Source organism: Tamandua tetradactyla, chromosome 3 (assembly GCF_023851605.1).
Source record: "Tamandua tetradactyla isolate mTamTet1 chromosome 3, mTamTet1.pri, whole genome shotgun sequence".
NCBI lineage: Eukaryota > Metazoa > Chordata > Mammalia > Pilosa > Myrmecophagidae > Tamandua > Tamandua tetradactyla.
The window spans coordinates 80,717,135-80,743,549 of record NC_135329.1 but is presented as its reverse complement, the minus strand read 5'-3'; the positions used below and the strand labels follow the sequence as shown (position 1 = coordinate 80,743,549).

The 26,415-nt window shown below is 45.7% G+C and overlaps 2 protein-coding genes across 6 annotated transcripts in view; one reads left to right on the top strand and one right to left on the bottom strand.

The window, feature by feature from the left end:
* Positions 1-236: 236 nt before the first annotated feature.
* DTYMK (deoxythymidylate kinase) lies at positions 237-25,776 on the bottom strand. Of its 3 annotated transcripts, none has more exons than XM_077153378.1 (5): positions 25,679-25,776; positions 16,501-16,609; positions 14,261-14,351; positions 12,330-12,527; positions 237-760 (listed from the first exon to the last, which is right to left on the bottom strand). In XM_077153378.1, exons 1-5 carry the CDS (start codon positions 25,722-25,724, stop codon positions 650-652), a joined length of 555 nt encoding a protein of 184 aa, XP_077009493.1. In that variant the 5' UTR covers positions 25,725-25,776; the 3' UTR covers positions 237-649. The 3 variants fall into 3 exon arrangements, with proteins under 3 accessions (XP_077009493.1, XP_077009492.1, XP_077009494.1); XM_077153377.1 differs by lacking the exon at positions 25,679-25,776 and adding an exon at positions 17,648-17,849; XM_077153379.1 differs by lacking the exons at positions 237-760; positions 25,679-25,776 and adding exons at positions 11,019-11,238; positions 17,648-17,849.
* ING5 (inhibitor of growth family member 5) overlaps positions 25,601-26,415 on the top strand; it is a 37,584-nt gene continuing 36,769 nt past the window's right edge. For all 3 annotated transcript variants that reach the window (XM_077153374.1, XM_077153373.1, XM_077153376.1), the window contains exon 1: positions 25,601-25,685. In XM_077153374.1, the coding sequence (XP_077009489.1) occupies positions 25,649-25,685 (37 nt within the window). In that variant the 5' untranslated portion in view covers positions 25,601-25,648. The remainder of the gene's footprint in view (positions 25,686-26,415) is intronic.

The following is a 26,415-nucleotide window of genomic DNA, read 5'->3' as shown; positions in this document are numbered from 1 at the left end:
CTGATGTGGCCATGGCACAAGAGCTGTCTACCACCGTCCAGCCAGGCTAAGCCAGGGAGGATGATGGAGATGCCTGCAGCCCCCATGACTACCTGGGCTAGGGACAGGATAAGGGCCTTGCAGGAAGGACAAGAAAGGCACCAGGGGCTGCCAGGGGGTCCCTCCTAGCCCACGGAGGGGAGCCTCATGTCCACACTCACTTGGTCCAAGGCTAGGTATTTCAAAAGATGGTGACACTTCCACGGCCAATTTCAGGTTAACTTTTATTAGTGTCTGTAAGAAACTGAGAATGCCAATGGTTACCACTTGAAATGATCTCAATGAAACTGCTTGGATATATCATTAAACTTAAATACAAATACACAATAATGTAGGAGTAACTGCAGGACACAAAATGGAGAGGTGATTGGGGCAGCAGACATTGGACAGAATGGCCATCCACACTCCAGCTCACTGTATGGGCTCGCAGGACACTGGCTCGGGGGTTTCCCCATGTTCCTGTGCTGCCTGTGCATGGGGCTGCCCACCAAAAAACATGCAGTCACTGCCATCAGGTCCGTGAACAATTTGCAGGCCCCAACCTTCCAAAGATGCAGGAGCCAGTGGGTCATGTGGGAGAAGCCCCACTGTTGCTCCTGGCAGGCACCAGCTACTTCCACAGCTCCCCCAGTGGACTCTGTGCCACGGCCCATATCGTGTCCTCAGATAGCATGCAGATTTCCTTATGGACATCCTCGATGCTTCTGGAAGCATCCACAGTCTGTTTCTCACAGGGGATGCAGGAGAAAGAGAAGCGAGTTAGCACCCATTACTGCGTCATGACCCAGACCTTCCCCAGCACAGAACCCGGGGAGGTGGAGTTCTGGCCCCTCTGGCTGCTGTCTGTCCACGAGGAAAGTGCCTGCTTTGTTCCTTAAGGATAGGACTGGGCCATGAGGGCAGAGCCAACAGCCAAGCTCCTCTCACCAACCCTGGCTGCCTGGCCTAGCCCTCAACCTTACACTTGATGCAGTGACTGCCAGCCAGGGATGAGATGGGATCCAAAGGCCACCACAACACTTGCCACCTACACAGCCACGTCCCCACAAGAAACTGAGGAGGCTGAAGAATTGAGACGCAGAGAATTGGAGACCACCCAGTGAGTGCAAACAACTAACACACCCCTTTCCAAATGGAAGCCCGAGCCCTCAGGAGTGCACAGATGGGGAGATAGGGACAAGGCATGTTCCTTGAATGCAGTACCCTGGCACTCTGCTCTTGCCCGGTGACTCCCCCACATCTGAACTCCGTCTCCTGTCCCCCACTCAAAGAGACCCCTGCCATCCCCGCCCCACACCTCTGCCCAGCACATGCCTCCCCCAACCCCATCCACCTCTCCCATGAAAGGACACATTCTCACCCTGCCACTTGACTTACCCCTCCCCATCCCTGCACCTTCAGGTAGGCTGTGGGTGCTCACTTCATTCTTGGGACACACCCACTCTCAGGCCATACAGCATGCAACCCCACCTTGAGATCTACGTATGCGTATAGCAGTGTCCAGCGCCCCCAGATATGCAAATGCTCGCACCCAGACCATGCACGCCCCCATCTGGGCAGGCCCTGACCCGCGTATCTGGTCCACACCTGGTCCCAGTCCATGCAGACGCAACCCCACCTGAGCTCTGAGCTCTGTGCACGCAGTACACACACACTAGGGCTCTGGCCCCAGTATGCACACAAGCACAACCATATCCTCCCTGCCGGGCGCCCTAGCATCTGTGCACCGACCTCATGACCCCTGCCCCACACATGTGTATACCCTTGCCCCCACCCCTGGTTTAAGCACCCTGCTCCTACACCTGGCAGGTGCTCACCTACACATCTGTGCTACATAGGCCCCACCCTACATATGTGTGCACCCGTGCCTCTACCCCCATCCCACCTGCACACAAGCACCGGAGCCCCACCCACCTAACATCACCCACCCTGAATCACATCCCACAACCCCCATGACCTGTACCCCACCCCTACACACTCATACATTTGCATCCCAGCCCCCACTGAACTCCTCTCCCTGTGTAAGGTCATACCAGCGCCCTGCCCTCCCTGTGCCCCAACTTCTGTGCCTTGTACCCCACACCCTGATACCCATGACCCCCACGTTCCATGCACTCACCCACATGCTGCCTGCACAACAGCCCCATGTATCTGCACAACCCCTTCATCAGCCTCACTGCGCCCTACCTGTGTCCCCCATGCTGGACCACGCACCTGCTCTCCAAGGCCTGCCTGAGCTGAATCCCACCACCATGGCTCCTGCACTGCACCTCCACAACTCTGCACCTCACACCCCACACTCACAGGCACAAGCGCAGTGTCCATGACCCGTGCCTATACCTTTTCTGCAGCCCATTACCGCCATGTTGTGCCTTGCCCCACATAACCCATCCTGCTCCAAATCCATTCCAGAAATACAAAGCTTTAGATAACCAAAGGAAATTAACTTTCAAAGACACCCTATCAAGATATGTACATGCCTCTTATGCCAAAACTAAATGTGAACAGGCAGGGTGCATGGGAAAGGGGTATGGATTCTTCATGGAAGAGAAGGAAATGTCTTCATATAGAGTATGGTGGCAAAGGCACCTCTATACACTTAGGTTGGATTGTATGATGTGTGAATAAAACTGTTTAAAACGAACAGAGAGAAAAATGCTACAGAAAATGCGGAGAAAGAGATGCACCTATTCACTGTTGGTAGGGAAACTGAGAGATGCAGCCCCGTGGAGGCCAGGGCGGTCGTTCCACAGGAGGCTAGGGGTGAGGTTGCCATATGATCCTGAAACCCCACTGCTCATATATCTGGAGGAACTGAGTGTGAGGACATGAATGGACATTTGCACACTGGTGTTTATGGCTGCAGTGTTCTAGATCCACAATGAATAGAGGTGGCCTAAGAGTAAAACGACTGAGCAATGAAAGCGGGAACAATCATGTATATATACAATGGACTACTGAATGGCCACAAGAATGAATTTGTGCATGATTGTTCATGCAACTAGGTGAATGAACCTTAAGAGCTGTATGTTGAATGAAATGTCAGGAACAAAAAGACAAATATTATCATGTCTCAATCATATGGACTAAATATAATGTAAAAATTCGGTGAAGTCGAGAGCATGTGTTATCATGTTGGGGCTTACTGTAAAGGGTCCTAGACTGTAAGCTCTTACAGCAGTCTTATATATTAGGAACTTTTAACTGTTACTTATAAATTCTTAGAGACTGGGCTGTTTTTATATAATAGGGTCTTTCCCAGAAGTTTCGGGTATTTATGTGACATCTGAAACTCAGAGTTAGAGCTGTGAAGCTATGAAAGTCAGTAGTACCCCACACAGGAAATGTTTAAAATTTGAAAGTGATCAGACATCAAGTAGAGATACAAATGAACCTGATCTGTATTAGGACTAAATTATATCAGGATACAGAGTAAAGGATGATATCGTCCATATTTTAAAGCTTCAACTTCTGTGTGAGACCAAAGGGAGAGACGTTTATTTCACGCAAAATTTGTATTTTGGGTGGTGCATTTCCTAATTTAACTTGTATGGTCAGTTTAGTGAACACCATAAGTACATGGAAATTTTAATAGGACATGAGATTTTGTTGGTTTGTGCAGGTTAGTGTGATGCCCCAATAAATCCCAGAGTGATTTGGGCAGTGAATAAAGAAGTACTTACAAATAACCCTGGGGGAATGGGGGGAAAAGGGGAAATATTCAATTTCTCCATCTGGAGAATTTCTGATATTCTTGCAAGCAGTGGAGATAACCAAATCAATAGGCCAAGTCCTCGATCTTGGTTTGTTCCTATGAAACTTAATCCCTGCAAAGGATAGACTAAGTCTACTTAAAATTAGGTCTAAGAGTCACCTCCAGAGAACCTCTTTCATTGCTCAGATGTGGCCTCTCTCTCTAAGCCGACATGGCACGTGAATTCAGTGCCCTCCCCCTCCCAGGGAGATTCCCAGGGGTGTAAATCTCCCTGGCAACATGGGACAGAAATCCTAGAATGAGTTGGGACCAACTCAAGGGAATAAGAAAAGCTTCTTGACCAAAAGGGGAAAGAAAGAAATGAGAAAAAATAAAGTGTCGGTGGCTAAGAGATTTCAAACTGAGTTTTCAAACAGAGTCGAGAGGTTCCCCTGGAGATTATTCTTACGCATTATATAGATATCCCTCTTCAGCTTATGATGTATTGGAGTTGCTGGAGGGAAGTACCTGAAACTGTTGTGCTGTGCTCCACTAGCCTTGTTTCTTGAAGATGATTGTGTAATGATACAGCTTTTACAATGTGACGGTGTGATTGTGAAAACCTTATGTGTCTGATGTTCCTTTTACCCAGGGTATGGACAGATGAGAAAAAAAACATGGATAAAAAATAAATAAATAATAATGGGATAAGGGTAAAATAAATTGGGTAGACTGAAATACTGAGGGTCAATGAGAGGTAGGGATACAGGGTATGGGATGTATGAATTCTTTCTTTTTTTCTTTTTACTTCTTTTTCTGGAGTGATGAAAATGTTCTAAAAATGATCATGGTAATGAATACACAACTATGTGATAATACCGTGAGCCACTGATTGTACACCATTGATATATGGGCTCTGTGTGAAAAGATATGTCAATAAAAATATTTTTAAAAATTATCAGTTTGTTAACTGATGACGTAATGTGAGATAAAATATAAAAGGAGGAGGGACAGATATATAAAGAATAGTGTTTGTATACTACTGAAACTAGGTTGATACCATGGAACTAGTCTGTTATTAGTTTAAGATGTTTACTGTAATTACAAAGACAACCACTAAGAAACTGGAAAATATAGAGAAAAAGGGACTAAAAATGGTACACTAAAAAAAAGCAATTAAATTTAAAAGAAGAGGCAATAATGGAGCACTAAAAACCAAAAAACAATCAAGACACACAGAAAAGAACTGCTGAATGGCAGAAGTAAATTCCTCCTCTTGGTTATTCCCTCAATACCAATGGCCTAACCCCCACCCCCATCCTTTAAAAAGGCAGAGAATGAAAGAGTGATTGAAAATCATGATTTACCCATATGCTGTCTATAAGAGACTCCATTCAAGTACAAAGACACAAAGTGATTGAAAGTAAAAGGTGGAAAGAGAGATTTCAGGCAAACAGAAATCAAAAGAGAACTGGGGTACTTTTCTTATTGTCAGGCAAAATAGACTTTTAAGTCAAAAAAAGATTGTGGGCGGGGGCCACGGTGGCTCAGCAGGTAAGAATGCTTGCCCGAGGACCCGGGTTCGATTCCTGGTGCCTGCCGATGTAAAAAAAAAAAAAAAAAGATCGTGAGAGACACAAAAGGATATTCCATATTGCTAAGGGATTCAATCCAGCAAAAAGATAGAATGACCATAAACATATATGCATCTACAACAGAGCCCCAAAACATATGAAGGAAAAAACTGACAAAATTAAAGGAAGAAAAGATAGTTCTACAGGAATATTCGGAGACTTCAATCCAGCATTTCAATATATGAAAGAAGATCAGTGAGGAAACAGAGGACTGGAACAACGCTGTGAACCAACCACAGCCATGTGCACGCATACAACGCCCTACCCAACAGCAGAACACACGTTTTTCTCAAGTGCACATGAAACATCATTTGCTAAGATAGACCATATGTTTGGCCACAAATCATATAATAATATATTTAAAAATACGGAACTCATAAACAAAGTATCTTCTTGGATCACAATGGAATAAAGCTGTATAACAGTAATGAAGAAAACTGGAAAACAAACAGTAATAAACAACCAATGGGTCAAAGAAGAATTAAAAAAGGAATTAAGAAATATCTTTAAATGAAAACAAAAAAACATGTCAACACTTGTGAGAGGCAGAGAAAGCAATGCCCAAAGGGAAATGTACAGCTCTAAATGCCTATATTAAAAAAGATCACAAATCCCTAACTCCATATCTAAAGAATCTAGAAGAACAGAAAATTAAGCCCAAAGTTAGTAGAAGGAACTAGTAAAGATTAGAGCTGAGACAAATGAAATAGAGAATAGGAAAACAATAAAGAATCAACAAAACCCAAATTTTATGTTTGGTAAATCAATTGACAAATCTTCAGTCTGACTGACAAAGAAAAAGAGAGATAACACAAATAACTAAAATCAGGAATGAAAGTGCATACATTACTACTGACCTTACAAATATAAAAAGGATTATAAAAGGAAATTCTGAACTACTATATGACAATAAGTTAGAAAAACTAGGTGAAGTGGAAAAATTCCTGGAAACATACAAAATTACCTAATTATCATAATGCAAGAAAAAATAAAAAATCTCAACAGACCTGTATGAAAAAGAGATTGAATCAGTAATTAAAAACCTTCGAAGAAAACCACAGATACTCTCTCAAACATAAGGGATTCCCAAGTCACTAGGCCAAGTCCTTGATCTTGAGGCTTGTTCTTATGAGACTTATTTCTGTAGCAAAGGTAAGCCCACCATAGTAATGCCAAAGAGTTACTTCCAGAAGACCTCTTTTGTTGTTCAGATGCAGCCTTTCTCTTTCTAAGCCCAAATCCACAAATGAACTCATTACTCTCCCCACGTGAGACATGACATCCAGGGGTGAAGGTCTCCCTGGCAGCATGGGACATGATTTCCAGGGATGAGCCTGATCCTGGCACTGTGGGATGGACAACACCTTCCTGACCAAAAGGGGGTAAAGGGGGCGGGCCACGGTGGCTCAGCAGGCAAGAATGCTTGCCTGCCATGCCAGAAGACCTGGGTTCGATTCCGGGTGTCTGCCCATGTTAAAAAAAAAAAAAAGGGAGGGGGGGTAAAGAAATGTAACAAAGTAAAGCATCAGTGGCTAAGAGAGATCAAATAAAATTGAGAGGCTATTCTGGAGGCTGCTCTTATGCAAGTTTCAGCAATGAATTGCTAATGGCCAGGTTTGCCAAACCCCAATCACATCATTCCAGTTAACCCTAAAGAACACTCAGGGATTTACACGAGATTCTACAAAAGTTTCACACACTAAGTTTACTTTCCAGAAACCTACAACCTCTAGATGAAACCCAGAGGGGCCTGCCTCTTCAAGAACATCAACTAATTCCATTCCCCCATCCCATACTGTTGACACCCCTTTCCAACATGAACAAATTAGAACTGGCATTGCCCAAAGAACCATAAAGACTGGGAGAAAGATCAAAGGAGGAGTTGTAACAGAGAAGATAGGTTTTAACAACTCCTTTTAACATGAAAGGATTTTGGGTTTTTTTCTGCGTCAATTGAGATAATATGTTTTCTTCCTTCATTCTATTAATATGGTGCCTTGCATTGATGTATTTTCTTATGTTGAACCACTCTTGCATTTCTGGAATAAATCCTACTTGGTCGTGGGATTTAATATGCTGTTAAATTTAATATGACTGCCGCATCATTATTTCAACTTTTTTTTTAGTCTTCAGTGTCTTGGAGCAGCTAGAAAGAAAAACCTGGAATTGTGGAACTGTAACCATAACAAATTCTGAAATCTGTTTTATAACTACTTGTTAAAATGTTCTCTGAAACTTACTGTTTTGTATATATGTTATATCTCAATTAAAAAAAAGCAAAAAAACCTCCCAACAAAGAAAAATCTAGGGCCGGGTGATTTCACTTCTGAATTAGAAAAGATTTAGCACCAATCCTTCTCAGATTCTTCCCAAAAAAAATATAAGAGGAGGGGAGGGGTTTGTTTCTAACTCATCCTATGAAGGTTAGCATTACCCTGATATCAAAGCCAGAAAAAGGAAGCACAAGAAAATTACAGACCAATATCCCTAATGAACATAGATGCAAAGATATTCAACAAAATACTAGATTCAGTTTAAATCCAACAGGATATTAAATCCCATGACAAGTAGGAATTATTCCAGGATCACAAGAATGGTTTCACACATAAGAAAATACATCGATGCAATGCACCATATTAACAGAATGAAGGAAGAAAACACATTATCTCAATCGATGGAGAAAAAAATCCAAAATCCTTTTATGTTTAAAAAAAAAAAAACACTCAGAAAACTAGGAATGGAAGGGGACTTTCTCAACCTGATAAGTGTGTTTATGAAAAGCCCACAACAATGATCATACTCAAATGGTGAAAGACTAAAAGTTCCCCTAAGCTCAAGACGAGGATGCTGACCGTCACCATTAGTCATCCTTGTCTGGGAAGTTCTTGCTAGAACTATCAGGCTAGAGAAAAAAATGAAAAGCATGCAAATCAGAAAAGAAGTCAAATTATCCCTATTCATTGGAAATGATATATCAGATAAAGGTCTAGTATCCAGAATTTATAAAGAGATTGTTCATCTCAACAACAAAAAGACAGCCAACCCAATTACAAAATGGGAAAAAGACTTGAACAGACACCTATCAGAAGAGGAAATACAAATGGCCAAAAGGCACATGAAGAGATGCTCAATGTCCCTGGCCATTAGAGAAATGCAAATCAAAACCACAATGAGATATCATTTCACACCCACCAGAATGGCCATTATCAACAAAACAGAAAATGACAAGTGCTGGAGAGGATGCGGAGAAAGAGGCACACTTATCCACTGTTGGTGGGAATGTCAAATGATGCAACCACTGTGGAAGGCAGTTTGGCGGTTCCTCAAAAAGCTGAATATAGAATTGCCATACGACCGAGCAATACCATTGCTGGGAATATACTCAAAGGACTTAAGGGCAAAGACACAAACGGACATTTGCACACCAATGTTTATAGCAGCGTTATTTACAATTGCAAAGAGATGGAAACAGCCGAAATCTCCATCAACAGAAGAGTGGCTAAACAAACTGTGGTATATACATACGATGGAATACTATGCAGCTTTAAGACAGGATAAACTTATGAAGCACGTAATAACATGGATGGACCTAGAGAACATTATGCTGAGTGAGTCTAGCCAAAAACTAAAGGACAAATACTGTATGGTCCCACTGATGTGAACAGACATTCAAGAATAAATTTGGAATATGTCCTTGATAACAGAGTCCAGCAGGAGGTAGAAACAGGGTAAGATAATGGCCAATTGGAGTTGAAGGGATACAGACGGTGTAACAGGACTAGATACAAAAACTCAAAAATGGACAGCACAATAATACCTAATTGTAAAGTAATCATGTTAAAACACTGAATGAAGCTGCATCTGAGCTATAGGTTTTTGTTTTGTTTTGTTTTGTTTTGTTTTGATTTTACTATTATTACTTTTATTTTTTTCTCTATATTAACATTCTATATCTTTTTCAGTTATGTTGCTAGTTCTTCTAAACCAATGCATATGTACTAAGAAATGATGATCATGCATCTATGTGATGATGTAAAGAATTAATGATTGCATATGTAGAATGGTATGATCTCTAAATGTTGGGTTAATTTCTTTTTTTACGTTAATTAAAAAAAAAAAAAAAGAGAAGGGATAATTGGAGCTGAAGGGATACAGACTGTACAACGGGACTGGATATAAAAACTCAGAAATGGACAGCACAATACTACCCAATTGTAATGCAATTATGTTAAAACACTGAATGAAGCTGCATGTGAGGTATAGGTTTTTTGTTTTTGTTTTTGTTTTTTTTTTCTTTCTATTATTGTTTTAATTCTTATTCTGTTGTCTTTTTATTTCTTTTTCTAAATCGATGCAAATGTACTAAGAAATGATGAATATGCAACTATGTGATGTTATTAAGAATTACTGATTGTACATGTAGATTGGAATGATTTCTAATTGTTTTGTTAATTCTTTTTTTAATTAATAAAAAATAAAAATAAATAAAAAAAAATTATTTAAAGAAAAAAAAAAATTATCCCTATTCAGAGATGACTTAATCCTCTATATAAAAATCCAAAAGAATCCACAAGAAAGTTACTAGAACTGCAGTTCCTAATATAACTTATGTGGACAGCTTAATTGAACACCCTAAGTACATGGAACCTTGAGTAGGGCATGAGATTTTGTAGGTTTGTCCCAAGTGATGCCCGAATAAATCCCAGAGTGATTTGAACAGTGAGTAAAAAAGTATTTGCAAAGTCCCTTTGGGGGAATGGTGAAAAAGAGGGAAAATTCAACTTTCCCAGTGGAGATTTTTTGATATTCTCACAAGCAGTGGGGACAACTAAAGCAATAGGCTGAGGCCCCAATCTTGGGGGTTGTTCATAGGAAACTTAACCCCACAAAGGATAGGTCAAGCCTACTTAAAAGTAGGCTTAAGAGTCACCCCCAAGAGAACCTCTTTTATTGCTCAGATGTGGCCTCTCTCTTCAGCCAACACAACAAGCAAACTCATCGCCCTCTCCCTGTCTATGAGGGACATGACTCCCAGGGATGTGGCCCTTCCTGGCAATGTGGGACAGAAATCCTAGAATGAGCTGGGACTCAACATCAAGGGATTGAGAAAACCCTCTTGACCAAAAGGGGGAAGAGCGAAATGAGACAAAATAAAGTGTCAATGGCTGAGAGATTCCAAACAGAGTTGAGAGGTTATCCTGGAGGTTATTATTATATATTAAATAGATATCACCTTTTTAGTTAACGTGTAACAGAGAGGATGGAGGGAGATGCCTGAAAATGTAGAGCTGTGTTCCAGTAGCCATGTTTCTTGAAGATGATTGTATAATGACATAGCTTTCACAATATGACTGTATGATTTTGAAAACCTTGTGTCTGATGCTTCTTTTATCTACCTTATGGACAGATGAGTAAAACATATGGATTAAAAATAAATAAATAATAGGGGGAACAAATGTTAAAATAAATTTAGTAGACTGAAATGCTAGTGATCAGTGAAAGGGAGGGGGGTAAGGGGCATGGTATATATGAATTTTTTTTTTCTGTTTTCTTTTTATTTCTTTTCCTGAATTGATGCAAATGTTCTAAGAAATGATCATGATGAGGAATATACAACTATGTGATGAAAAAAAAAGAATGTTCACATTGTATGTGGATTGGTTTTATTAATAAAAATTTTTTTTAAAAATGCACATGGATCCACACTATAGGCAAAGGAGATCTCACAACAGGGTCCTCCCATTCCGGCAATGAAAAGTAACAATCAGTATAGAAAGATGGGGAATTGTACAAACAGGCAGAACAACAGGGACATAAACCAGAAGAGATGCTCAGCCTCCACAGTTACCAGAACAAACGGCTTCCATTCTCCTACAGAACAAAGAGCAAAGATCCAAAATTCTGGGAGCACTGAACACTAGCAAAGGTAAAGTGAAACAACATTCCCATTCCCTGGTGATGGGAATTAACTGACTCCACTGCTTTCAAAACGTAGTTTAGGAGCATTAATCAAAGTTTTAAATGTACTAACTCTTTTAAACCAGCAAATTCAATATTAGAATTACATTCTGCAATATACACAACTAGGCAAAGTTATACATACAACAGCGTATTTATTACAGCACTTTAAGCCTCTAAATGGCGAATGATAATGAACTGGTTAAATACATTGTGGTCTTACTACTAAATGAGACTTTATACAGCTGTTGAAAAGAACAAATCAGATTTATATATATTAACATGGAAAATATCCAATAACCCATTATTTAACATTAAAAGTATCTTTCAGGGAATCTCATGGAGTGATTCCACTTAAATAAAAATTCAGGTATGTGTGCATGAGTAAGCCCAACTGAAGGAAGGGCCTGACTGTCTTCAGGGACAATTGACAAAAGGTGGGCAAACCCAGGTGTCCACTGAGAGAAGGACAGACAACACGTGACCAAAGCACGATGGAGGATAAGTTAGCTATCAGAAGGAATGAAGTGCAATAATATGTCAGTGAAATAAGAAAGAAGGAAAAGGCCAAAAATTGTCTGATGTCACTTATAAGAGATGACTAGAAATAACAAATTCTCAGAGATAGAAAGTAGGTTAAAGGCTACTGGGAAAGCAGAAGGGGGGGTTATTTGTAAAAAACAAAGCTAAACAAAAAAACTACAATGAAAAAATAATAGATAAAACATGAAGGAGATAATAGGCTTCCAAAGTTTTAAAGGCAAATCACATGACTAAAGTTTTGAAGAGGACAGAAAAACATAGCGTTTACTGATAGAAACAAGCTGCAGGAATCACTTTTCAAAAGTGGTTGGAAGTTGGAAGTACTGTTACTTTATATTTATCAATTACCAGGCAAGGAACCATTTCTGCTTTCTGCAAAAGGCACCGAAGGAATGGAACTTGCTGGTCCCGAGTAGGGTGCGGAGATAAACCATGACCAGCTTCACTGGACAGGGACTCACCTTCCAGTTAAGAGTCGGGTCAGCCATCAGTTTGTGGAAGCTCTGCAGCGCCCGTTCCTGGAATATCCTGTTCTCGTAGCGCTCACAGCCAAAGTTGCCCCGGGCGGCGGCATCTGAGAGCTTTAACTGAAGGAACAGGATCAGATCTGGTTTGGGAAGGCCCACATCAGGCTGTTTACACCAGTCTAGGGAAAAGTTCTGCCAAGAGAGAATCCAATGGTTAGAGAAAGAAAACTTAATGGGCCCTTATTGTTTGTTTCACAAGTCATGAAAATGACGAAATAATTAGTGATGAGGTACCAAGTATGGCAAATTCATACAAAGCAGTGGGCCTTTTTTTTTCTTTTTTAATGGAAATCTAAAGTGTTTTTGCTTTCTCTCATGCCAACTGTTTGTATAACTTTTTGAATACACTGCAAATACATACAAAAAGAATGGTGCCATGGCCCCACATATCTGGTCTAAAGTGCGCATCCTGCTGGGGCGAGAGCCTTGTGGAGAGGAAAGGACTGCCTACCCCATGGAGGCTTGAAGCCAGCCCAGGTGTCCTGGCAGAGCACAGACGGAACAGGGACCAGCCCGGGGGCCTCAGCTGTGTGCTTTCTCCTGCATACTCCAGGGTCATCTCCTCTTTTTCGTAAGAGAAGGGGCAGGAGACTGAGGACAGGAAGCCATGTGTGCTGGGATCTCACATGTTCTCTTACTCATGTAATAGCTCTCCAAAGGTGGCACCCCATTCCTGGATGAATGGGAGGGCCAGAGAAGCCATGACTTGAGCTCACCCAGCTTCAGGAGTCAAGATTATAATCCAGCCCCAGAACTGCACTCCTGGAAGACACTGTGAAGCCCTTACTATGGGCCTGTGTCCTGCCTGAAATTCCAAACAGCCACACCCTTTAAAGGGATGCTTGGAAATAGCCCAGGGTTTTTTCCTGTCTTGTCCCTCTTGTTATATAAATTGAACTTCAGTAACCAAACCTTTGAGAGAAAGTGTCTCCTTAAGGATTCCAGGTAACACACGAAGAACGGACAAGAACAGAGAGAGCAGCCCCTCACAGACCCTGATGGATTAATGGAGCATCATCAGCGGCTGTCAGAATGAACCAGAGAACCAGCCACTGTGAGCTTCCTGATCAAACACCCCTGTACTCCTTGAAGTAGTTTTGTAGAAATAAAAATATTCTAAATGCAAGGAAAAAAGAGATTTAAGTGACATTTCAAGGGATAGGCCTTAACTGGACTCTGATTTAAAACAACTATAAAAATACCAGTAAGAAAAAAAAAATAAGAGTAAGTCAAATCAAACAGCATTTGAGAAAGAACTGGGTGATTTAAATGACATCAAAGTATCACTACCAATTATTTTTAGGTGAGATCATGTTTTAGAGAACATTTTCATCTTTTAGGGACACAAGCTGAGATCTTTAGTAATGGCCTGGGGGTGGAAAGAAAGTGGAGCACAGAGAACAGAGGGTCTCACACTAGGGCTGGCATCTGAGGTTTGCTGATTATTTTCTCTGTTAGTATATGCTTGAAATGTTCTAAATAAAAAGTAGGTAAAAGGGGTAGCACCTGTGAAACGACAGCAGGAAAGTCATGAAAGAATAACTGACAGCAAGGCATTGTATAAAAACCCAGTACCAAGGGGCCCCCTTCATACACTCTAAAATGTATTACTAGAGTCCCAAATATGGTTTTATCTGTGAAAACAAGACATTAATGTTTGCTCTTCCTAACAAGAAATAAAGACCAAATTAACCTAGCAAAGAGTAAAGGAATATAAGGCTTATAACACTCCAAAACAGCAGTTGGAGCATTTACCACACCTATTTTGCAGTCTTAGCTGATTCCCAGGACAAAAGGGAGTGATGGTGATCACACATCTGGCCACACCTGGCCTCACCTGCAAGGATGAAGCTGCTAGCACTCACCTCCTTGGCACTGGTGAAAGCGACCCCAGAGAATGCATATCTGTCTACAATGAGGGTGACTCCCTGGTCCAACTTTTCTTTAATTAACGGCCTAAAACAGAAAGAATGCGTTAAGTCGAGGTTTCAGTTCCACACACTCTTAACTGGCCACGTTTAAGTGATCCCGACAGTTACCACTAAGGAAACCAGAAACAATGGCAAAATTCTGAGATGGGACTTGTGACCCTTAATTTTTATTCAAGAAATCTTTAACAATCTCAAAAATTCTCTGGATCTTCTAGATCCAGAGAATTTTTGAGATTATTAAAGATTCCTTGGCTGAGGAAGGGGTAGCAATGCCAGACTGGCCCCATAAAGGGAAAAGGTGAGTCAGCAAAGGGGGAGAGTGAAGGAGGCAGACTAAGGGAGGCAGCTGGAGGCCTCAGGGTATGCAGTAATGCTTATACCCTCAAACCTGAACATGGGGGAGAAGAAATGACGGGATCATATGGGGCTATGGGGGTTACAGGAAGTTACAGAGGGGTACAAAGAAGTTCTTAAGCAGATGATGCCCAGTCGAGCACCGCCTCCCTATGCTGCCAAAATATGAGGGAAAATGACCTAGTAAGGATGGAGGCGCCCAAGAATAACAAGAAGCAACACTTAAACCAGAGAGGATGAAACAATTTCATTTCTACTCCATAAATTTTCCTGGGAACCTACAAATTACAGGGCCATCATACTAAGCACTTTGGAGGAACAAAAAGATGAATGACATCTTGACATTAAGAAGCTCACAGAATAGTATGGGGGAAGAGGACATATCTCCAACAATAAGATGAAATTTCTATCACAACACTGCTTATACTTTCAAGCTATAAAAAGACCTAATTGCCCAACTGTAGGAAACTGGTTGAATAAACATGGCATATGCACAACAGATTTTCAGAGACTAGTTATTGATCCAGTGAAGACAAAGCACAGCAAAAGGGTGAATTATGAGGCTGGAGGAAGTGAGTTTCTCTGTGAAGTGCTTCGAATGCCAGAGTAAGACTGAAAGAGCTCCGTTGCGCTGACTGCTTCCCTGGTGCCTGCTGGCAGGGACAGGGCCTTTTCCCCAGCACTTCATCAGACCCTCACATCAGGCCTGCTAGGGGCACTGCGGCCCCCATCCTACTGACGAGGATGGTGTAGTACAGAGGGGCTAATCAATTCCCAAGGCCAGTGGGCAATGCCCAACCAGCCAATGGGCAATGGTGCAGGGATGTGGACCAGGACTTTAAAGGGAACAAGAGGAAACCAGTCTCAGAAGACTAATCTGACAGCAGTGGCTGGAGTGATCTGAGTGGGTGTTGTCGAGAACCAGAAGTCTTGCAACAAGCAGCCTGTAGTGGGACAAATGGACAACACAAACCCAGGCCTGGATACCTAGGATAAGAAGACTGTTTAGAAAATAAGGGGGTATTGTTCATTTTGAATTAGACAGATGTGTGTTATATCACTTTTCTACAAAGTCACAAAAAGAAAAACTGGAACAATTACCTCGTAAACACATATGCAGTAAGATTATATAAATGGTCTCACTGTCATCTAATCCTCAGAGTAGGAAGGCCTCCCCAGGCAAGGCACAAAAGCTTGGCCCGAGGACAGGAATATGCAACACCTTAACTGGACAAGGAGAAATCACTTGCAAGTCCATCAGCAGACACCTGGTTAATGTCCTAATCCAGTCTTCGTACGGGATGCTCTATGCAATGGAAAGGAGTGAGGAAGTGCTGTCACATAAGGGCAGAGCTCCATAATACAGTGAGAAAGCAAGCTGTAAGCAGCCTGTATGATATGACCCCATTCAGGTTAAAAACAAAACAACCCTAGCTATATGTCTGCAAGGAAACACCACAGGCACTCTATAAATATTATATAAATGTTGACTGGAGAGGGAATCTACTATGATGGTGTAAAAAAGAAAAGAGGAAATGAAGAAAAAGCATTAGCTATGATTCTTGGCCACCTCCTTTATAATGTAAATTAGTGTTTATTCAGGACTTCCAAAATGGAGCTAATACCACTTTTGCACACCAGACTGAATAAAAGAACCTCAAAAACGTGAAAGCACAACCTCAGCCTCTAGCTTCACTGTCACTGTTATTCAGAATGGAGAGCTGCATTCACCGAATCCTAAAGCTCAGCACTCATGGGGAAGCAAAGCCCATGACTAGGGGGTGGGGGAAAGCAAGCAGGCAGAAGGGCAGTGTTTTTACACTTGTTCCCAACGGTTCGCAGCAAAGAGCAGGTGCACTGAGTGATCTTCCATGTCACTTTTCTTTTCCAGGTAGGAACTCAGAAGTTTTCCAATTTCAGTTGATCTTTCTAAAAGGAAAAAAAAAGAGCAAAACACACAAAAAACTGAAGTTAGGCTTTCCATTATATTAGCTTGTACTTTGGGCTGAGACTTCTCACCCTGGACTCTAGTTTCATGGCATCTGTGCTAGGTTCAGACTTTCCCCTAAAACCAGGAGTTTTTCCGAGAAAGGGCAAACCATCTAGGAGGATCAGGATGGACCCGCAACAAGAAAGGGGAATTCAGGTAAAAAAAAAAAAAAAAGTGTGACTTCGAAGGAAGTATATAAGACCGGGTGACCTGTTTCCTGAAGATAAGAACTTATAAAATTTTTTTCCATTTCCTCACCACCTTTTTTAATACCCTGAGCTGTCTCTTGATTATCTAGGTATTGATAATATTTTCCTCAGTATTGCCAAGGGCAACATTTTATTTTAAATAATATGCCATAAAATCCCTCAGAAAGCAGAGCTATAAAGACAAAAGAAGATTACAAAAGCGTATGAGGAAACTCCTGGAGTTGACAGATAAATCCATCGGGACTACACATATGTCGAAACTCATCAAACCGTGCGCTTTTAACGTGTGTTTCACTGTACATCAACAAACTCAATACAGCTGTACAAAAAAAAAAAAAAAGGCAAAGATGAACCAAAGCTGAGTGACAGGTAACCGCGACCATCAGGAAAAACAATTTAGAAGATAAAGGCAGTAACCTCCAGGCGCGCTATCTTCCCAAGGGTAAACTAAAGTAGGGCAGCACGCTGGCAGCCAGGCCCTCGTCACTAACATAATTTTAGATGAAACAACTTCCCCACTTTATGCTGCATCGCAAATCCCGCTGTTTTCAGAAGAAAAATGGGCACCAAAGTTTGAGCACATAGCTGTACAAAATAACCGCCGCGCTAAAGCTCTGCAGGAAACGGTGCGTTCGTGCTGCAGCACAGCCACGCAGGGTCCCCGAAACAGGAGAACCTTCTGCGTCCCGCCCTCGCCCCCGCCTCAAAAACCTTCAGGGGCCTTTGTGGAGGACAACCCGGCTGTGCAGAGGAGCCAGGCGCACCCACCCGGGAAGCGGAGCAGCTCAGCGCGGTGGCCGGCGACGCGCAGGGCGGACACCAGCTTCTGGCTTTGCGTGCTCTTCCCAGCGCGGTCCACGCCCTCCAGCACGATGAGCGCCCCGCGCCGGCCTGCCATCGCCGCGTCTTTGCCGCAGCCCACCGCGGCTCCGCGTTGTCCCAAGCTCCCGCCGCCGCCGCTCGGAGCTCCCATTGGCCGGCGTCAGCGGCGCGCGCTCGTAATGGCTGGGACTGCGGCGTCAGCGGCGTTTGCTGGGATTGGGTTGCGTTAGCAGCGCGGGCTGGGATTGGCTAAAATGTGATCGCGTTAGGGGGCTGGCGGGAGTTTGCCCGTGTTAGTCAGATTGACTAGAACGGGCCCGGGGGCGGGGCGAGGCGACGGACGGTGGTTGGCACCCGCGCCTGCGCCTGGCGTGCGCTGCCGCCTCCCGCGGGTTCCGGCTTGCGGGTCGGGGTCGGGCGTGTGCTGACTCTCGCGGGCCCCCGTCCTCGGGCCGCAGGGAGGCGGGTCGACACCAGGGAGCGTGACCTAGCCGGGTGAGGGATTGGATCCCGCGCAGAAGAGCGACCTGCCCGGGGCCGGGTCAAACCGAACCGGCACCTGCGGGTCCTGCGGGCCCGGGGCCGGGTCAAACCGAACCGGCACCTGCGGGTCCGGGGCCGGGTCAAACCGAACCGGCACCTGCGGGCCCGTGGGCGCGGAAGCCGGAGCTGCCGAAACTTCAGCGTCGCTGGCGGACGCGGTTCCTGCTGCGCGCGGCCGATCAGTCGGTCCTCGGAGGCGTGGAGCACTTGGTTGCCCGGCCAGGCCCGTGGTCCGGCCGAGGGCGCGCGTCGTGGTCGCCTGGGCAGCGTGTGTAGGCGTGTCCGCGGCTCGCCTTTAACGTTCTGAAAACTCTGTTTTTCACCGAGCAGCGCAGGCTGAGGGTTTTGCTTGGACAAGGGCCAAGTGACGTCTAGAAAAATGATGGGAATAATAAATTATCACTGTCGTTCCTAAAGCACAGAATTGCAAAGCTCTGAAGGTTCCGCCTTCGAAGGCTGCCACAAGGGAAGGGGTGAGGGGCGCGGGTAATCCTTAACAAAGTCCTGGAAATCTCCAGAAACCCTATTCACTTTACTTTATTACGAAAGTGTGAAATACGTAGTCGTTTTACGAAAACGTGGGGGTGTTTTGCTTTGACCTTTGGTTCCTCAAACAGAAAAGCTGTGTTGGGGGCTCCTAAAAGCCACCAGAATCTCTGCCCAGCTTGGAAGCAGGCCATGTGCTCCACGCTCAGCTTAGCTGGGGGACTAACCCGGTAGCCCCGGTGTGTCTGCCTCTCGGTAAGACGTGGTACCAACGCTTGATCTGGAAATCACCCAGGGAGCAGTGAAATCACTCACCAGTCCCAGCTTCAGTCCTGTGACCTCCAAGCTGTCTGATTTGATACAAGCTATTTCATCTCTTATGTGCCTCAGATTCCTCCTTGGTGAAGCAGGTTTTGATCATAAAATGGTAAACAGTCCCTAATACAGAGAGGTAATAAATGTCCAGTCCCAAGCCGAACCCCCAGCACATAGAAAATGCAAAATAATGTTTGCTGCTGTTTTCTTAGGGACATCCAGGATTCCTGAAGATGTTTCCGAACTTTTTGTTGTTGTTATTAGTTTTTTATATTTGCATGTGATGATTTGTCAAGTTGTTTGCTTGAAAGAAGAAAATGTGGGTACTGCATTTTCCAGAATCTTCTATGTGGTTAGTTTGCCAAATTTTTCTTGGATGGCAGTTGCAGCCAGAAATGTGATAAACATGAAATTTAAGGCTATTTTCTGGCAAAATTTTGAGGTCCGCCCGCTTTGCTGCTGCAGACCAAGAGAATCAATGAGAGCCTTATACTGTTGAAAATTGCAGTAGCTTCCCTGTGAGTTCTAGAGACCACCTACTTGTAGGCTTCAGGCTTGGATCATTGGCAGTAATTTTCCTGACCTTTGCTCCCCACCTCACCTTACACTGCTCTGCCTTTGTTTACGTTTTTGCCTGAGATACCAAGAATAGCTTTTTGTTTTCCTGAATGAACCTCTGTCTTGCATGGTTTGGAGTTCTAGAAGGGTGGTAGATTGTATTTTTCCTAGTTACTTGGCTCCCTCCTTATTAGGATATTCTCCGACCTCCCCATTGATGTTGAGTTTGGCCATGTGGCTGTAACCAAGAAATCAGGATTTAAGGGATAATTTTCATTAGTGAATCATTACATAAAAATTCCTTTTTGCTTTCTGGAATGTTGGAGTAGACAGCGAAACACCTGAGATCTCTGAATTGTAGTCCAGCTGCCTTGACATCTGAAATGAATATAAAAAACCCTTATCCTGTGCCTTTGTGATCATAAGAGCTGGTCATTCTCTTCTACAGCAAAGGCCCTGTTCCTGACTGGAGTCGGCCATTAACTACTTCTTCCTTTTGGTTTACACCTTTAGTACTGAAGTGATAGCTCTTCCTCCTCTCCTTTCAATTTATGTTCTCCTATTGAAATGATAACGATAACACATCTCATTTTCTGCTTTGAACTTACTATCTGAAATAACGTCATTTCCCCTTGCCAAAAAATCCAAAGCCCTTGAACCCTCTAAACTCGGAGAGACAAAATTTGGGCTGTTATGCAATCTGTTCTCCTGCTACATGTGTAGTAATAAACTCTCTTTGAAATCCCAGTGTCTTAGGAGTTGGTTATTGAGCGCGTGGGCAGAAGAATCCACAGTCTTTGTCTGGTAACATGACTTCCAAAGGTTGATACAATGTGATCAAAAGTTATATGTGCCCTGTACTGGCAGAAGCTTTGAAAGCTGTTGCATTTATGTCTGTGGTTAATTGTACAGATACAAAACTTATTTCATGAACTAGAGCAGATGTACGACATTATTATAAGGAGTTAACAGAAGAGTATAAGGAAAAAATGTACCTATTGCAAACTATGGATTACGGTTAACAGAAATATTTTAATTCTCTTTCATCAACCGTGACAAATGTACCACATCCAACACTATGGGTCAATAATATGGGGGTATAAGGGGTATGGGAGGATTAGAGTTTTCTTTTATATTTTCTGGAATAAAGAAAATGTTCTAAATTTGATTATGGGGCTGTATGCACAACCATGTGATGATACTGTGAGTCAGTGATTGTATACTTCAGATGGTTTCTATGCTGTGTGAATATATCTCAATAAAATTGCATTTACAAGAAAGAAAAAATAATAATTGGTGTTGTGCTGTCTTCTCCCTCCACCCCCAGCATGAGAACAGCAGGCACACAATAGGGCTGTTCTTTCTCCCTGGGTCCTGAAATGAAGAAAACCATAAAATGGAGCCACAGCTGAGCTGCAGCCATTGTAGCTGATAAGTAACAGGAGCAAGAAGAAACCTTTGTGATTGCATGTCACTGAGATTTTGGAATCCTCTGTTACTGCAGCACAAACAAGTGAACGCTGACTGATACGACTACTGCTTGGTATTGTCTTACTAGGTAAAAAAAATAAAAGGGATATCCCTTTGTCTGATTTTTGCCTCTTTTTCTAAAATGCCCATCTGACTGACCTGAAAAGGATAAGTACAAGGAAGATAACTCTCAGGTTAGGCAGGGGCCCAGACAGCCCTGTCCAGACCACCCAGGACAACCACCCACCTAACGGTCCTTAGTCAACCCCCACCACCACCACCACACACACCCCATGTAAGGTGATATCCCTAGGTTCTAGGGATTGGGGTGTGGCATCTTCAGGGGCATCACTGAAGGAGCAGGCCCAGTAACGGCTTTCCTCCTTCTCTGCTCCACTTGCCCCAGACCTCATCTTCACTCCCACTCCCAGGGATCACTTTCCAAAATGAGCCCCCTGCCTGCAGGCATGGTCCAGGTTCTGCTTTCTGGGTGAATCTGGAGAAACAGTTGGCATCAGGAAAGCAGCCTCTCAAGGTTGGGATCTGGGACAGGCCCCCTCCCCAGTGACACGACAACACAGACCCCTTTGCTGGTGGTGACGGGCAGTGCTAACCCAGGCACCCTGGCAGCCTCATGGTTCCATGGCCTCTCGCTGGGGGTGGTTTGGGATGCGGCATGGAGGGTGAAGCAGTTAAACACCTGAGTTGTGTGGAGAATACAACGATTATGGGGATGTGGAGGTGGCCGGCTTCGGCTAACCACTTTTCATGTCTTACACAAAGAAAAAGGCAGGACCAGCACAGCAAGTTCTCAAGTTTGAGTCCTGCGAAAGGCGACACTCATAGCCCTTTACCTCTACAGCTCCAGGCTGCTGAGCATCAGGTCTGAGATTTAATTGCCAAAGCAAAGCAAAAGCACAAAGGAGGCTGAGTGTCCCCCACAAAGGGACTCCTACACCCACGTCAGGACGAGGACATAAGAACTGGGTGCCAGGCAGTACTGCAGCCACCCGGCAATCCGGAAAAGCCAACGGAACTGCAACAACCTCAACACTTGACAGCACCAACTGGCAGAAGTGGTTCTACTCTCACTCTAAGTTTCTTATTATGTGAGACCATTTTATGTGACGATTGGAGCCACAGCTGGTTTTCTGGTACTTGCAGCTAAAGGCATGCTAACTGATCAAAGAGGGGTGACCAGCTGGGCGAAGGTACAGTTGGAGGCAAATCACTTACTTGTGCTAGTTTGAGCAAATTCTTGCAACCAAAGGATATTCCCTGCACCCCAGCTACTCAAGACCCAAGACCCTGGTGGCCCAGCTCCTTCCTCTTTTCAGCACTCCGCACCACCACCATGGGCATTGCACCATATCCCAATTTGCTTGGGAGCTCATCCTGAAGTTGGCATTTCGAGTGGGATGCTTCTGTGGGGTGGGGTGTCCTGTGCCCTGAGAGAAGTTTAGCAGCTTCCTTGGCCCCTACCCACTGCGTAGAGCTGGGATCATCAAAACATCTCCAGACATTTCCAGCCTCCCTTTAAGGACCACCACTTTGGGGTAACCTAAGCCTCTGTAATGTAGAAATCCCACTTAGTAAAGGCAGGGTTTTAATTCTCTCTTCTGTGGCATTCCTGGTCGGTGTGCAACCTGCTCCATGGGGTCACCCAAGGAATCAGAATCCTTCTTTGGTCGTTTCCACCCAGGGGCCTCACCGTAGTTGGCGTGGCCAGGTGGGGAGTAGTGAAGTGGGGGAGTGCATCAAGGAAGACACAAACCTGCTGTCTGAGGGCGACTGTGCAGAGGATACCCACTTCTGTCCCATGCCACTGGTGGCCACTCTACTTGCACAGGGGCTGGGAAGTGGGGTCCTCAGGGCAGCAGGTGAGATTCAATGGATAGCTAGCAAAGTCTGACACAATTCCTGTGAGATGGAAATGTCAGCAAAGGACCAACGACTGGATGTTACTGCTCCTTTAACTTTCTTTTTTAATGGAAAACTTCAAACAAACGTAGAGAGAAGAACCTAGTGAACCCTGTGTGGCCATCAGCCAGCTTCGGCAATTATACACTCATGGCCAGTTGACTTTCACCTGCCTCCAGCCACACCCCAGTTTACCAGGAAGCCCTCCCTAGCACCCCTATCATTTCGTGGGGTTGCCCTTGTGCCCACTTTGCCTTCTCTAGGCCCACCTCTTGCTCCAGCCATGGTCTGAGCAACCAGTTGTGAGCAATTTAGCCATCCTGACTAAAAGGGGGAAAAGAAGCGTAACAAATAAGGTATCAGTGGCTGAGAGAGTTCAAATAAAGAGTCGAGGCTACTCTGGAGGTTGCTCTTACACAAGCTTCAGATAGACATTGCTACCCATCATAACTTGCCAACCCCCAAGTTACCTCAGCAGCAGCCCTTACCTCAGCAGCACTGGTGTGTCGTTTTCTGCCCTGTGGCTTCTTCTGAGCTGAGGTAGCAGCCCCTGCAGGCCCCTGCTGGTGTCCAAATGCACGTGACCTGGTTGTGTGGGCAGCCAGCACCTCGTGTTTAAGGCAGACCACATTGCGGTACGAACACGCACCTCCCTGGGGGGGTCCTGCTGCCTTCTGCCCCCATGCCCACAGCAGGACCAGCCCTTGTGTTAGCACCCAAAGTCCCAGCTGAACCCTGCCTTTCAACCCTGCCAATGCACCAGGATCCCAAAGGAAGCTGGTGGTCTCTGTCAGGTCACAGAACAAAAGAATCACCCAGCTGGCCCTGCTGGAATTCCTGAGAGACGGTTGTTTTAAAGCACTGAATTCTTAGGTACTTTGTTACGCAACAATACACACCTAGAACAGAAGGATACATACAGGAACATATGCATGAGGATGTTCACCAGGGCATTATTTATCATAATGAAGAACTGGAAAGAGTCAAATCATTACCATATTAGTGAGGAGTTTGTTAAACACAGTTTGATACATCAACACAGTAAAATTTATCCAGTAATCAGGATGAGACAGAATTAAGGTTTGGGGGCCAGAAGTTCATGGTCAGAGTATTAAGTTATAAAAGCGAGTAGTAGAAATATGGGTAGTGTGCGATCACATTAAAAATCCATGTGCATGCGTGTGTTTCTTTGTGCAAGCATTAAATGGGGCCTGGACGGGTGCTCCCCAAACTGCAATCATTTAGATTCTAAGATGAGCAAGACAGTCACAGTCCTGCACCCTCAGGAGGTAGGAAATAATGAATGAAAATTGGCAATAGAACGTGTATGTATCTGTTGCAGTATTTGCCTGCAGTTTGCGGAACAGTTCACAAAGGGGGGCCTACCTTTAGGAATAGGTTTTAAATGACAAAATCATGACATCTGCATCTGTCAGGTTATGATAATTTGGGTGACCCACAGCCTCAGCAACTCATGTGGACTGTGGGAAGGGACCTGGGGCTCAGGCTAGTTCTGGCTATAAGTCATCTGTCCCCTCAGGGCTGGGAACATCCTGGGCAATCTCTACCTTGGGCTAACTTCTGAGCGAGGAGAAATTATCTGAATAGGGGCTGGCCCTGGAAGTGGCCACATCACCCAAGGGTAGTCCTCTGCCTAAAAATCAGCTAGGGAGGCCAGGCTGGGGCGGCAGGGAGTGGAGGAACCTGGGTCCAGGGGCGCACCAGCAGCTAGGACATCAGAGTCTGGACACAGAAGGGAAGCATCATCCCGAATTGCACCTTCTAAACCCATTTTTTACTCTCCTCCAGCACTCTTACATCCACTTCAGGATACACCTTTTCACGCTCTTTCATTCCTTTAACACTGAATCATATCGTTACAAAGGCTGCATTCAGTCATACTCTCAACACTTTCCACGTGACAGGTACTGCTCAAGGGACCCCAAAGTGGACTGGACAGTGGGTCTATTAGATGCCAAGGCTGATGCTGTGGGGGCAGCTACTGCCAGTGGAGGGGTGAGGAGGGGTGGGTCACATCCTCTGCAAGTTTAAGGGAAGAAGCAGAGGCCCAAGTAGTTCGATCGGAGCGGCAAGACCAGAGATGGGAGGTACAGGCAGTTCTCCCTGGCTCGTAGGTGGCCGTCCGCCCTCGGCTCCTCCTCCAGTTCTGGGTCGGCAGGAAAGACTGCGGTGCGACAAGACGGTGGGGTGGGGTTGGGAATGACAGACAGGATTCACCGACACCTCGGGGGCCGAGAGCCTGCACGTGTTAGCCCAGATGACCAGAGTAGGGGTCGGCCGCGAACAGGTGCAGGCTGGAGGTGCACACCGGGTGCCTCGAGCTTAGAACCGCGAGAATGGCCACCGTTCCCTTCCCAGCCCCTGAGGCCTCCGCACGCCAACTGTGCCTCTACGCCCATACGCCCTCCGGCGCTGCGGCCCACCCGGCGGAGGCCCAGACCCGGGGCGGCGCACACCCGCAGGGCGCCGAGCGGAAGCTGGGGGGCGGGCCCTACTTACGCCCCGCCCCGGCGGCCCGCGCCCCAATCAGTGCCCGCGGTCTATGAATAGTGAATGAGATGCGGGCCGGCCCCGCCCCTCGCCTCGCAACCCGCGCCGACCGCGCGCAGAGCCCCAGCGCGGCCGCGGAGGAAGATGGCGACCGCCATGTACTTGGAGCACTACCTGGACAGTAAGCACCCGCCCCGCCTCCCGGGCCCGGCCGCTGCATGACCGCTGCCGCCTGGCTTCCTCGCGCGTAGCTTCTGCGCGCCGCGGCCGGAGATTAGTGAGGGCGGCCGGGGGCTGGCGGGGCGACGCTCGACGAGCGCGCGCGCGCGCGGGCGGGAGGCGGGGCGGGGCGGGCGCGGCCCTGAACGCGGCGCGGGCTCCGGGCGATTTCGAGGTGCGTCACGGAGGGGCGGGGCCGAGGGCGGGGCAGGGCCACCCACGCCTCCGCCCCGGCCGCGCGCCCCCTCCCAGCCGGACGCGCTGGTCTTAGCTGGTACCAGAGCGGGCTCCCAGCGCCGAGCCTCAGTTGCTACCTCTCGGGAGGGGGTGGTCTGCTGAGCTGGGGGCCGTTCGGTGGCCGGGTCCCCCCGCTGGCCTGGGCTGACGCCCTCAGCCTCTCCCCGGTGCCCGTGTCCGGAGCGGCTCCCTTTGCCTTACATGTGACCACAGGCTTGCTCCACGGGGAAACTTGAGTCGATGGCGACTCTCCCAGGTTGCATACGAGGAAACCGAGGCCTGGAGAGGTGCAGGGACCCGCCCGAGCCCAGCTGGCGGACCCGGTGTGTGAATCCGGAGCTCCGGAGTGGGCGGGTCTGCGGTGCCCTTCCCGGACCTTCTCACTGGATCACCTCTCTGGGTCACCTCCCCGGGCCAGCTCCCCAAGTCACCTCCCTGGGCGCAGGATGCTGGTG

Excerpts from the sequence above, each read along its gene's own strand:
- DTYMK (XM_077153377.1), bottom strand. The coding sequence starts at position 17,777 with ATGGCAGGCCGGCGCGGGGCGCTCATCGTGCTGGAGGGCGTGGACCGC. Across the intron at positions 16,610-17,647 it reads TGAGCTGCTCCGCTTCCCGG|AAAGATCAACTGAAATTGGA; the intron begins GTGGGTGCGCCT and ends TTTTCCTTTTAG. Across the intron at positions 761-12,329 it reads ACCCGACTCTTAACTGGAAG|ACTGTGGATGCTTCCAGAAG; the intron begins GTGAGTCCCTGT and ends TGTGAGAAACAG.